Below are 13910 nucleotides of genomic sequence, written 5' to 3'. Positions count from 1 at the left end.
TCTTTCTCCCACAGCCCACATGCATACTTCAGCAAATATTGCTGGTTCCCTTTAAAATATATATCCCCCCAAAAGATCACTTCTCATCATCTACATCATTAATACTCAAGTCATCGTTTTCCCTGCAAGAAATATTTCAATATCCTCTAGCTAGTTCCATGGCTTCCATTCTATTCCCCTACAGTCTATTCTTAGCACAGTAACTAGGGTACTACTATTAAAATGTAAGTCAGATCATTTAAACATCATGTAAATCCACTTATCAAAACCCTCCAGAGATTGGGGGGATATAGCTCAATGGTAGAGTGCATGCTTAGCATGCATGAGGTCCTGGGATCAATCCCCAGTACCTCCATTAATAAATGAATACCATACAATACATACATACATACATACATACATACATACATACATACATACTTAATTGCCTCCTCCACCAAAAGAAATAAAAATAAACTTAAAAAACCCTTCAGTGTCTTCTTGTAGCACTCAGAAGAAGAGCCAAAATCCTGATCAGTGCTCCTATGTCCCAAATTACCTCCCTGGACTCATCTCCTACCTGTCATGTCTCACTGTCTCTGCTCCAGCCACACAACCTTCTTCTGCTCTCCACTCAAGGCACACTCCTACCTCAGAGCTTTTACTGTTCCCACTGCTAAAAATTCTTTTTCCCCAGATATCTTTATGGTTCACTCCCTTCCTTCCTTCAATAATTTGCTCAATTTTCATCTTCTCAGGAAATACTTGAATGTTTCCTGACCACCCTGTTTAAAACTAAAATATCCCATGCTCCCTACATCCTGTTTTATCTTTCTTCATAGTAGTTAGCGTCTTCTAATGTACAATATAATTTTTTAAATCATTTGTTTCCCTCACAAGAATTCAGGAATTTTTATCTTTTTGATTTATTGTATATTATCAGATTCTACAGCAGTGCCTGGCATATAGTAGGCATTATAAATGTCGGCTACATAAAAGGGACTCTGAGTCTGAGCTGCACCCCCCCCCCCATCCTCCCCACCTCAAAGCAGCCACTGGTGCGCCTTATGATGGAACTATCCTTGGTGCTGAAATTTGCTTCCCATCGAGCTAGCCTTTGTGCTGGCATCATTTGGGGGCTTTCCCTTGGATTTGCATAGCTCTCAACAGATTTCTGAACAGGGACCAGTCTAGATCATTTACATATCCATTATCCATAGTCATCCCACAATGCCACAAAATCAATATCTACTGTTAATTTCATTTTGTAACTAAGGACACTGACATTTACCAGAGTTAAGCAAAGTACCAAAAGGGCTGCCTAGAGCACTGTTTTTAATTCTTGAACCTGCAATTTAAAAGGGCAAATGACAAACTAGAGCTTGTCCATACAGAAAAAATTGCTTATCAGTAAAGGATATGTGAAACCATGTTATTTACAGAAGGGTGGAAGAGACTGAGAAAGTTTAGCTTGGAGGCTTATGCGGGACTTTAGAGATCTCACCAAATATTCCAAAGGTTGTCATGCAGAAAAAGGTGGAATTGTGTATTGTGTGTTACCAGAGGGGAAAATTTGAAATGTTTGGTGAAATTTGTAGGGGGGCAAACTTTAAGCTCAATTTACAAAAAAAAAAAAAAAAAAAAAAAAACAACAAAAAGCAAAAAACAAAATCTCTGGTGATTAATACTGCCTAAGAATGAAACATTATGCCTTTAGGAGTAGAGTGAAATAGCAAGCTCTCCATTTTTAGACGTTTTCAAGCATATGCTATAAGGCCATATCGTTTGGGGTAGTATCACTGCTTTGAAGGTGAAATTATAATGTACTACATTAAAAGTCACTTTTGCCATAAACATCCTAAGATTCTAAAGCTCAATGACACCAAGATTCAGAGAATCTGTGATTTTAGGTGTGACTTCTCATTATGTACCCATCCTCATAACAGAATCTAGAGTCAAAACAAAGTGACATGGTAATAATGAGAATGAAGGAAGCCAGAAAGAAAGTGGGAATACCGTATTAGCCAACTGTAATGTAAAATTTTAAAAGATAATTTAAAATTTCTGCTGTCTAATTTTTGCAGATATGAAGCTCCCATGGGAACAATGATTGGTATTCAGGAGGGGTTACTCTCCTGCCTCCTGAGAAGGCCCACATAGGTTCCACCCAGAAAGAAGAAGGGAGAGTCTGAAAAAATGACAGGCTACAAGCTGAAGGGAAAACACTGTTATAAGGCTTGCCCCGAATCTTCGTTATGCTTTCCTGTTTAAAATTCTTTATTCTTGTCTCCTTTGAGAGGATGTTCTAAGAATCAAATTAGGAAACTATAGACAATTTAAAAGTCATTAATTAGCAACTGAATAGATCACAGGAGGATTATACAAGATCCAAGACAGAGTGGGGCAAGAAACATCCCTGAAGAGAATATTCACTGAAGGAGAATAAGAGCTTCTCCCCTGACCTTTCCTGTTCCAGTCTTTCTTCCATCCATCCCAACCTGCACACTGCCAGAGAGGCTTTCAAAAAGGTGGATCTGATGATGCTATTTCTCTGCTTAAAATTCCTTAAAAAAAACTCCCATTACTATAAGCTAATGCCTAAATTCCTTGGCATGGCACTCAACACCCGGTGAAATTACCTTCCTGGCATTCTAGCTTTATTTTCTGCACTTCCACTCAGCATGTGTACCTTCATATAGCTTACTCTCTAGGAATGTTATTTGCTTTTTAAGATGATTTTTAAAATTATTTATTTATGTCTTTGGCTGCTTTGCCCTACAACAAGAGTTGAGAAGTTGTGATAGACACCATATGTGTCCCACAAAGCTTAAAATAATTACTGTCTGACCCTTTACAGGAAATGTTTGCTGACTCCAGCTGAAGACAAATCAACTCACTCACTATCCTTCAAATATTCCAGGTCCTTTCACAAATCTGTTTTACATGAGGCAGTATGTACCAAGGAGGCAGTAGAAGTTCTGGGGTCAAAGGAAATTTGGTTTGACTCCAGCTCTGCCACTTACCAACAGCACAACCCAGAGAAAGTCATTAATCTCATTAAACTTCCATTTCACCATCTGTAAAACTGGGAGAATAACATATACCTTGAAGGTTTTTGTGTAGCTTAAATGATATTTTAGGTGTATGTAACAGTACAGCAATAAGTGTCAGCTATTATCACTGAAATTATGAAATCACTTTCCAGTTGAAAGGCCCTCCTCTGTCTTCTCCTCTTGGTAAAATCCTAATCATGGAAGTATTCTCTTATTCCTACCATATTTCTCCTTCCTCTGGGCTCTGATAACACCTTTAATGTGCTTCTATTATTCCCCATACCTATACACACCCTGGTTTGTGGAATTCCTTAAAGTTGGAGAACCATATCTTATCTTTCTATCTCCAATGCCTAGCACAGGGTATGGGTAAGAGCTAATAAATATCAGATTACTGACTTTATGAAGTCATGCCAATGGTATAAGAGTGAGTTAGTTGCAAGAATGGACTCCCAATCCAACGACTTTCCCAATACTTTTCTTTCAAAATTATTATCAAGGTCTTCTTCCTTGATGACTTCTACCTGGGTTATCCCCTCCCAAAACAACCAAAATCCTCTCCTTGGAGATTTGTTAACTGAAATAAAGTTAAATGGAAAACAGGAGAAATAAAATCAAGAACACATGGGCAGTCCTTGTATTATCTTCCTCAAATATGCTTCTCTTCCAATCTTAGTCTGTGCCACTTGACATGTCATTAGGTAGGGGATGAGGCAGGGAGAGACCCCATTTTCACTGAGTACTTATCATGGGCCAATTACTTTATATCCAAGATAGAAAAATGATTAAGAGCATGGCACTAGAATCAGACCTGGGTTTGAGTACTGACTCCATCACCAATGAGCAGAGTGACTTTGGGAGAGTTATCTAAATCGTGTGTCTATGTCCTCTTCTAGAAACAAGTGATAACAATAGTATTTATCTCAAAGGATTGTCCCAGTCATTAATTGAGACAGCACATGTGAAGCTGATTAACACCACGCCTGCAGAGTAGTTAGTGCTCAGAAACAGGTAGTTATTATTACTCTTATCCCACAACAAATCTTTTTCAAAAATACTGAATTTTTAGAAAAAAGGAAATAGGGATTCAGAGAGGGTAGCTCACCTGATGTTGCACAGTATTAAAGGACACAACCCAGATCTGTCTTTCTCCAAGGGCCTCTCTTCTCTGGGCTCCACTGCTGCTTCTGCACTGTCTGCAGGCTGACCCTGTGCTAGGGCTATGGCTGACCGCGATCTGGTGGGGTAGCCTTCCCAGGCTTCTGGTCTTGCCTTTCATGCCTCTTACCTGTCCTACCACCCTGATTCCAGGTTCAGCATACAACCCTCCTCCACACCCATATCCCACGACTGCCTTGGGCGGCTCCAGTATCCATATACTGATCTAGAAGAAAGTCTTGTTTTTGCTACTCTTCAGAAGCTGCCGCAGCTCAGCAGCTCCCTGGGAGATACCTGGTTGGTGTATTAATGAGGCCCATGGGTGTCAGGGATCAAAGAGTCCCTCAGGGTGCAGCCAAACAGACCACAGATGTCGCCTTAGGAGCCTTCTAGTCCTGAGGGATCCCATTACTCAGGAGAAGTTCAATAAGGAGGGAGCGATCAGGTTAGAGAAAGAAGCTCTGTAAATGCCCTAAAGAAAAACTTAGGTTCTGGGGGTCTAGAACTACAGAGGGGGTGTGGAAGTTGGTCCCTTAACTCAGGCCTCCATGTGGCGGCCCCCAGGTTAGTGCATCTAGGGGGCTGATACCAGAACCAAAGTTTCAGCTGCTCTGCTGGTATTTGAACTTTATTTAGGCCCTCCATAGATAAAGAATGCCAAAACTAGAAAGCTCTTAAGTACTGCCTTCCCAAACTCCCATTTAGAGGTGGGGAAACTGAAGCCCAGTGTTCAGAAATAACTGTGGAAAGTCATTAGGACTCAAAGCCAGGTATCCTGATCCTTCTTTGTCACTTTGTCATGTTGTCCCACCTCTCCAGTTACTGGTACATCCAGAAGGCTGATCTGGTTGCACATCTGTCTTTGGCCTCTTCTCATTTCTATGCCTGCCCCACCTGCATTTAGCTCTCCTTTCTGAGGCCCAGGAATATCTCTTCCCATCTTTGTCTTCACAGGCAAAACCACAAAGTGGATATTTGAGCAAGTTGGGCTTTGGATAGGAATAGGGGTCAGTAAATGATGGGAGATGAGGCAGGAGAAATTGTCAGGGCCAGATCATGGAGGGTCTTGTAGGCCAGCCTGAAGAGTTTACCGTACACCCTGAAGGCGTCAAGGATCCATAGAAATGTATTATCCAAGAGAGTGACATGGTTTAGTGGCTAGGGCCAACTCACAGCGGCTCCTTAGAGCTGGTGGTGCTCATCTCCTTCCAGCTCTGCTCAGCGATATCATATCGGCAGCTTGAACATGGTCATGGTGGGAGTATTCACAGCAAGAAAAATTGGCAAACACAACAAATCAGAGTTTTTGTTTTCCCTGGAGAGCTGGTTGTTAAATAGTTACCAGCACACCACTGGTCAGAGCAGTGTTTTGAAAGATTGGTTTGCCAGTTTGGCTAATAAGACTGGAAGGAGGGAGTCCATTTGGAGTCTATTAAGAGCTCACATGAGAGATTATTAGGCCTTATTGGCCAGGTAAAATGGGAATGGAAAGAAGGAGACGGAATGAAAAAAATTAATGGTGTTTAGCTGTGGCTAATTAATTGGACGTTTGGCATTAGTTGCTTTGGGATATTGAGTGGATCATGGTACCATTTATTGAAATAAAGAATCCATGAGGGGGACAGGTTTGAAATGAATAGTGATGAGTTTCCTTTTGGACATGTTAAGTTTAAGCTGCTTGAGATGTCAGTCAAGCAGATTGACACAGACATATGTTCATTACTTTTAACATTACAGAGAACTAAGGTTAACTACACTGAGTCCCAATAATGGGATTGGAATTAACTTTGCTTAATGGCACAGGACTTCAGAATTTCCCTCTCTCCTACTTCTCCTCACCCCCATCACACATATCCCTTCTTTGATGTTCAACATCAGTCTGGAAGATCCCATTCTGACCCCGAGGGTTTCAGTTGCTCTGTAGTAATATTTGTACATACCTAGACATAAGGGTGAGTCACTTTTTGTCCTGTCATACAACTCATTTTCCAGAGCTTTTTACACCTTCTGTCCTCTCCAAGAAAGGACCTCAGCTTACCTACCCAGGTTTAGGTTGGCCTCTACTAACATTTGCCAGAGAGCCAAGGAGAAGACAAAACTTCAAGCAAGAACAACAAATAGAGCTGAATACTACAGCTAAAGACTTTTAAGCTGAAGGAGATCGTGCCACATCAGAAAAGAATGCCTCACATCAACTGAAGGTGTTTGATGTTATAACTGCCTACACACCAACTCACATGCATGCAGTCAGTCTTAGCCCTTGATATTAGTTCTTGTAATGGGCTGGGGCGGGGGGGGGATCTCAAAAACCAAATTGAAGCAATCTATAGACAATTTTATTTTTATTTCAGCCTTCTGCCAAACCATTGTTTAATAGGCTCTCCTTTATATGCAATCTTTTTGGCCTTAAGTCCTATTCAGATTATTTCAAATATTAGTGAGATGAGATTTTCATATAGTTAAACACACATATCTTAAGTGTACAATTATAAATGTGCATGTGCCTAATACACAAAATAAAAACTGACAGAAGTAAAGTGGAAACTAGGCAATTCAAAATCATAGTGGGAATTATAACATTCTTCTCATAATAATAGATAGACCAATTAGACAAAAAAAATTGTAAGAGTATATATAAATTTGTTCAGCCACTATGGAAAACAGTCTAGAGATTCCCTAAAAACAAAACAAAAATAGAGTTGCCATATGATCCTGCAATCCCACTCCTGGGCACATATCCAGAAAAGACAAAAACTCTGATTTGAAAAGATTCGTGCACCCCAATGTTTATAGCAGCATTATTCACAATACCCAAGACATGGAAATAATCTAAATGTCCATCAACAGATGAATGGATAAAGAAGAGAAGATATTCTATCTATCTATCTATCTCTCTATCTATCTACACACACACATACACACACAAACACAAATATTAGCCTTAAAAAATGAAATATTGCCATTTGCAGCAACATGGATAGACCTATAGATTTTCACATTAAGTGAAGTAAGTCAGGCAGAGAAAGACAAATATTATATCACTTATACGTGGAATCTTAAAAAATAATAGAAATCAGCTTATCAGACTCACAGACAAAAAAAAAAAACTTATGGTTACTAAAGGGAAGGGGTGCGGAGAGGACAAGTTAGGGATCTGCGATTAAGAGATACAGACCACTGTTTATAAAATAGACTAACCACAAGGATTTACTGTATAGCGCATGAAACTATATTCAATATCTTGTAATAATATACAATGAAAAACAATCTGAAGCGGTACACACCAGCACAATATTGTAAATCAACTATAGTTACATAAATTTTAAAAAAGAAAAGAAGGACACATGTATTTGCAGGGAAAACAATTCATAGCCTTCTCATGCGGATGACCCAGGAGAAGAGCCCCGAGAGTTAAGGATTCTTCTCCATGCATTTCACCCTGAAGTACTGAAGATGCGGCAATAACACTGAATTGAGCCCTACTCAGATCCGTCGTTTAATTTTCCAGACTATTTTATTAACCACAAGTTAGGAGTCCAGAATTGCCAGCTCCCTTGAGATTGACGTCAGTAGGACTTGCACTGTGAATCCCTGCTCCCTTTGGACTTCTTGCCCAGCTCTGGGGTCGCGGGGGTCCTACAGAGGCGGGGGCCAGGCTCCCCTGACTCCGGAGGGTGACTGTATGCTCGGGTTTAGCCCAGGTCGATCGCCCTAGCCACGCCCACCGCCTGCCGCTGCTAGGTGCTGACATGCCTCCTGCCTGCGACCAGGCAGCCTGAGAAAGGGAACAATACTGCCCAGGCAAATATTTCTACCACGTCTCAACCACTTTATGACTTCTGTGAAAGCCAAGCCCGTTTTGGTTTTGGTTTCCCATCGCAGCCTTTCTACTGCAGTTCTTTGTCTATTCATGTGGAAGCTAGCCCTCTCTGCGTTTCCCACACGACTGCAAGCCATCTCCTAAATGTCTTTCTATGCAAGATAGCCAGCGAGTTCCCGAACATAAAGTCTGAAATAAAGCACTCCAGAGGCCCAGCATACATCGATGAGGTGGCCGAGTGGTTAAGGTGATGGACTGCTAATCCATTGTGCTCTGCACGCGTGGGTTCAAATCCCACCCTCATCGGCTGTGGCCTTTTTAGTAAAATAGAGGGGGACAAAAGGAGGACCATCCTTCCCAATAAATTCACCCAAGTGAAAGCTGCCTTCCCCTGCTTACTCCCCACTATTACGACAGCATGTGTGGATTTCCCTATTTATAGCTGATTGGCTACTGGTTGCCTATATTGCCTAAACAGGGTGCTTCCTATGATAAAGTTCCTTCTGGCAGGCCTCCTTTCAGGTGCCTGCGAAAGAGGGGGTGGAGGAGCAGAAAGTGAAAGATGGATGAAGTTGGCAGAAACTGGAGTCTGGCCACTTCTGTCCCTCATTTTATTTATTTATTTATTTATTTATTTATTTATTTATTTATTTATTTATTTATTTATTTTTCAGACCCTCATCTTAGAAGCTATTACCCCTGAGCAGGGAAATAAATTCAGCAAAAAGTAAAGTCAGCAAAAAGATGAAGTCAGCAGAAAAAAACACAGCAGGACAAACACACCAAGGCAGAATTTCAATTACTTAGATTCTCAAGAACAAATCTACCAACTGAAATTGAAGAAATGTCATAGCACGGAAAAGATGAGCACATGAGTTTTTAGAAAATTAAGAAATTTGGAGGTAAGCTAGTTTCAAGTGACAATCCCACAAACCTCTTTCCAAGAGGTCACATTCAGGATGCTGCTTTAAGGATGGAACCAAGGACCTGTTGCTAAACAGCTGCTTTAAGGATGGAACCAAGGACCTGTTGCTAAACAGTGACTGGGTTAGATATTCCCAGACTGTCCCCCAAGAGACATCCCGTGTAAGGGCCACCGGGAAAGGAGAGGCACGGCTCAGAGACATTTAGAGGAACACAGTGTCCCAGGATTTGGTAGGAAAGATGGAGGGAAACTCTGGGAAGAGTAACTTGTAGGACTCCATCTAAGCTTGACTTTAAATGAATTGAAAGTTGAAACATAATGAAATAATAAAGCAATATTTCACCCCCACCCCCACAAAAGAAGATTTAAATAACAATGTTAACCTTCTTGATCTAATTGACATTTATTACTCATTATAGCCAATAACAGCATTCATTTCAAGTGTATATGGAATGTTTCACCAATACAGACCAAATATGGGGTCATAAAATTTTGAAAGATTGAAATCTTACAGAGTATGGTATTTGAACACAATGGAATTAAGTTAAAAATCAACAAAGATATTTAGAAGAGCCCCAAATATTGGAAGTTAACACATTTCTGAATAACTTATGCATCACAAAGGAAATTAGAAAATATTTTGAACTGACTGATAATGAAAAGACAACATAATAATGCAACTAAAGCAATGCTTAGAAGGACATTTATAGCTTTTAGTATCTATGTTAGAAAAGAAGAAAGTTTTTTTTAATTGTAATTTTTCACCTAAATAAATTTAAAAAATAATGAGATGAAAATGAACAACAAAAGGAAATTAATGAAACCAAAAGCTAGTTCCTTGAAAGGCTCCATAAAATTGATGGATCTCCAGTTAGTTGATTAAGAAAAGAAGACAGAAAACACAAATTATCAATATCAAGAGTAAAGAGATATCACATAGGTCTTACAGATATTAAAGGACCAATTTTATGCTGATATATTAAACAATTAGATAAAATGAACAAATTCCTTGAAAAATACAACTTCCCAAAAAGGATATGAGAAGAAACATAAAATCTGAATAGTCTTTTGTGTATTAAAGAAATTAAATTCACAACAACAAAAAAAAAACTTTCCCACAAAAGAGAAATTAATTAACTGGATTTCACCAGAATTAAAATCTTTTACTCATTAAAAACACTATTAAAAATGAAAAAGCAAATCATTGGGGATAAGATATTCAAAAATACAAAAATATAACAAGACTTGTATCCAGAATAATAAAGAATTCCTATAAAAGATTCACATATACTTCCCATGTGGTCTTAAGTAAGTTCTTTATTTCTCTGAACCTCAGTTTTTTCATTAGACTAATGATAGAATCTCCTTCATAAGGCTGTTACAAGGATTAAATGGGTTTTGAGTTCATTTATATAAAGCTCTTAGCACAGGGTCTGTCACATAATAGGCACTCTTTAAGTCTTAGCTATTGCTATTGTCATAACCATCATGATTATTACTGTAAGAGGTTTGGGAAGGCCACTGACTATTGAGACCACATGGACCAGCATATCACAGTGGGAGCTCCCTGTGCCTCAGAATCACCTTCATAAATATAGAATGGATCACCTTTTATGTTACCATCCCTTTATGGAAGAAATCTGTCTCAGGTACTGAGACAATGAGAGTGCTTTCCTTCTAAGAATCTATCTGCTGTAGACAGCATGTTTGTGTCTCCCCAAAATTCATACGTTAGCCACTGTATGTAAAAATAGATTTTAAAAAACATAGATTTTTTCTGTATAGCACAGGGAACTATATTCAATATCTTGTAATAACCTTTAATGGAAAAGAATATGAAAATGAATATATGTATGTATATGCATGACTAGGACATTGTGCTGCACACCAGAAACTGAACATTGTAACTGACTATACCTCAATAAAATTTTTAAAAATAAAAAATAAAAACATTGTAAAAGTTCATGATACGTATTTTTATAGGCTTCCCATTTGCTGATATTTTTATTAAATAAATTATATGTAAAATTCTTAAAACTTTATTGGCACATAAAAGCTTAATAAATAGAGCCAACATTATTAGTATGATTACTCCTCACCTAACAGATATATTGAGTCCCCACTCTGGAAGACATTGCTCTGGAAAGGTAGAACGAATGATATTCTCTTCAGCAACGACTTTGAGTGTCAGTCTTACTGCATCCTTCCCAGCATTGCATATCACTATTTTTCTAAACTTTCCTAGTTTGATGATGAAAAATGATATTCTACTGATTCAATTAGTGTTTATGAATAACAAAAGCAAACAACTTTTTCATGATAGCTGAATAACAACATTTAATCTTTTTCATCCACTATTTCCCAAATTTTGCTAGTCTGAATCCATCAACTGTCCCACTCACTGGCTTCATCTTCCTTCTCTGGTTTTTCAGTGGAGTGCTCATTCCTTCACGCATAAAATATCTGTTGAAAGGCAGTATGTAAACAGCATAGGGCTGGGTCCTAGGGATACAGCACTTGGCTGGATAACCCTGCCTCACAGAACTTGCTGTCTAATAGAGACAGAGAACTGAGATTTGAACCACGTGTTTTTACTATTATGAGAGAGAGGTACAGGGTGCTTTGGAAGGCTAACTCACTCTGGGGGCTCAAGGCAAGGCTTCTTTGAGGAGCTGCAGTTTAAGCCAAGATCTGACAGATGAATAGGAGATCAATGGCATGGCAGGATGGGATGGAGGTGGGATGGGGTTAAGGGTGAGAAGAGAAGGAATAGCCTATGTAGAAACCCTGAAATAGGAAACAGTATGGCACATTCAAGGCAAAGACAGAAGTCCAGTTTACTTGGAGTGAAAGAGAGAGGAACAGAGCGGCCTGAAATGAGTCTGGGAAGGTGAGTGGGGCCAGATCACACCTAGCCTCAGCCATCCCAACTTGTCTCTGATCTGTATGTCTGAAACAAGCACGCAATGCTCTGCAAGTCACTGCAACTGCATTTACTTCTTCCTCCTCCCTGAGCCAGGCATCCTGCAATGTCAGTGCCCTTGCTCTTTTATCCAATTAACCCCTAATATCATGTGTGCAGTTTCCAGAGGGTAATGCAGCTTTTTCAAGATTCAGCCACAGGGCATGCATACCCCAAGGCCCATCCCTTTGTCTTAATTGATTTTAATGGCTCAGATATCCTTCTTTTGTTAATCACTGAGACTCTGAAACAAAAGGAAACTAAAAGGCTGATGTGCCTGGAAGACAACTCATCACAGGTCTGTCCCCCTAGGGCTTGTGTAGAGTTGAGATCTGGGGCTGGGGGGGGGGGGTGTGTGCTGGTGCTGCTGGGTCATTTGAATGAGTGTTTGATGCATTGACTGTGCATCATGAGTCTTGTTTCTCTGTCTCCCAGCTACCCTTCCAGGGCCTTATTCTGGGGCCCTGCCCCAGCCCATCACCTTGAGGAAAGCCCTCTTTACATCCTTGTTCCGGAGGCTGTAGATGATGGGGTTGAGGAAGGCAGAGACGACGTTGTAGAACAGGGCCAACTTCTTGTCCTCTTCTGGGAAGGCCTCTGAGCCAGGCTTCATGTACATGACCATGGCTGGCACACAGAACATTGTGACCACAGTGATGTGGGAGGCACAGGTGGAGAAGGCCTTCAGCCGCCCCTGGACTGAACGGATCTTCAAGATGGCAAAGAAGATGTTGATGTAAATGACAAGGATGAGGGAAAGTGGAACCAGGATGACACTAAAGCCAAGAATGAAGTCTACCTGGTCATTGACTGAGGTGTCCGCACAAGCCAGCTTCAAGACTGCAGGGACTTCACAGAAGAAGTGGTTGATATTATTGGGGCCACAGTAGGGCAGACGCATGGCAAAGGCAGTGTAAACAAGAGCAGAGATGACACCCCAGAGTCCACAGAACATGACCATTACCCCACACAGCCATGGGTTCATGATGACCTTGTACTTGAGTGGGTGGCAGATGGCCACATACCTGTCTACAGACATGATGGTAAAGAGCCAGGACTCAGTGATACCCAGCACCAAAAATATGTACATTTGGGCCACACAGCTGGCAAAAGAGATGGTCTTCTTCTGGCTGGCCAGATGTGCCAACATCTGGGGCATAGTTGTGGTGGTATAGCCCAGATCCAACATGGAAAGGGTGCCAATAAAGAAGTACATGGGTGTGTGGAGGTGTGAGTCCAGGCAGATGAGGATGGTGATCAAGCTGTTGCCCAAAATAATCAACAAATAGGTTATCAGGAAGGCTGAGAAGAACAGAGGAGTGGTCCTGGGGCTGAAGGTAAAGCCCAGAAGGATGAATTCAGTCACAGAGGACTGGTTAGGCTCTTGCATTGTGTTCTACTTCTAAATGAAAAAGAATGGCACCCACTCAGATAGAGAACTAGCTAAGCTAAGTACCAAGTGAAGGTTACTGATGAGGTGGGGATAATGGTCACTGTCTAGTTATAACGAAACCCAGGATCTTCCTCAACGTGACAAGCCATTTCACCTGTTCTATCCACTGCCACCACTTTCAGGAAGTTTATGAAGAGGAAAGGGCTTCCACATCTGGTCTGGGCTCTGCCTCTGACCCACTGGTGATGACTCGTCTCAGCCTCTTCCCCAGCTGTGGAGCAAGAGCACTGGGCTGGCTGATCTCTACTTCCCCTTGGCATCCCCTGTGCCTTAGTAAGGCAGCCGGGTGTTTAGAGGTAAATATTGACAGACAGACTTTATGCAATTTGCAAATTACAGTGAAAGAACCTACTTGGTCTTGTTGAAGACATCAATTTATTTTTCCAATTTAATTTTACCCTCAGTCTGCCCCAGGCCAGCACAGCTCTCTGACTACCCACCCGCCCCACTGCAGGCCATGGAGTTTTAGAAGGGACACTGAGTTCTAAGTCCTGGCTTTATGGTTTACTGAGTGAATGACCTTGAACAAGCCCTTTGCCTCGCCCCCTACCCCTTCCTAG

At 40.8% G+C, this 13910-nt stretch overlaps 1 protein-coding gene and 1 non-coding gene across 2 annotated transcripts; one reads left to right on the top strand and one right to left on the bottom strand.

The window, feature by feature from the left end:
- Nucleotides 1-8234: 8234 nt before the first annotated feature.
- TRNAS-GCU (transfer RNA serine (anticodon GCU)) lies at nucleotides 8235-8316 on the top strand. The gene has a single exon. It is a non-coding gene; the product is annotated as a tRNA-Ser (tRNA).
- Nucleotides 8317-12348: 4032 nt separating this feature from the next.
- LOC105072727 (olfactory receptor 2A12-like) lies at nucleotides 12349-13287 on the bottom strand. The gene has a single exon (XM_010959752.1). The coding sequence runs from the start codon at nucleotides 13285-13287 to the stop codon at nucleotides 12349-12351; it is 939 nt and encodes a 312-aa protein (XP_010958054.1).
- Nucleotides 13288-13910: the final 623 nt, after the last annotated feature.

Source organism: Camelus bactrianus, chromosome 13 (genome assembly GCF_048773025.1).
Source record: "Camelus bactrianus isolate YW-2024 breed Bactrian camel chromosome 13, ASM4877302v1, whole genome shotgun sequence".
NCBI lineage: Eukaryota > Metazoa > Chordata > Mammalia > Artiodactyla > Camelidae > Camelus > Camelus bactrianus.
Note: the sequence above shows the minus strand (reverse complement) of the source record. Positions and strands in the feature narration are given on the sequence as shown.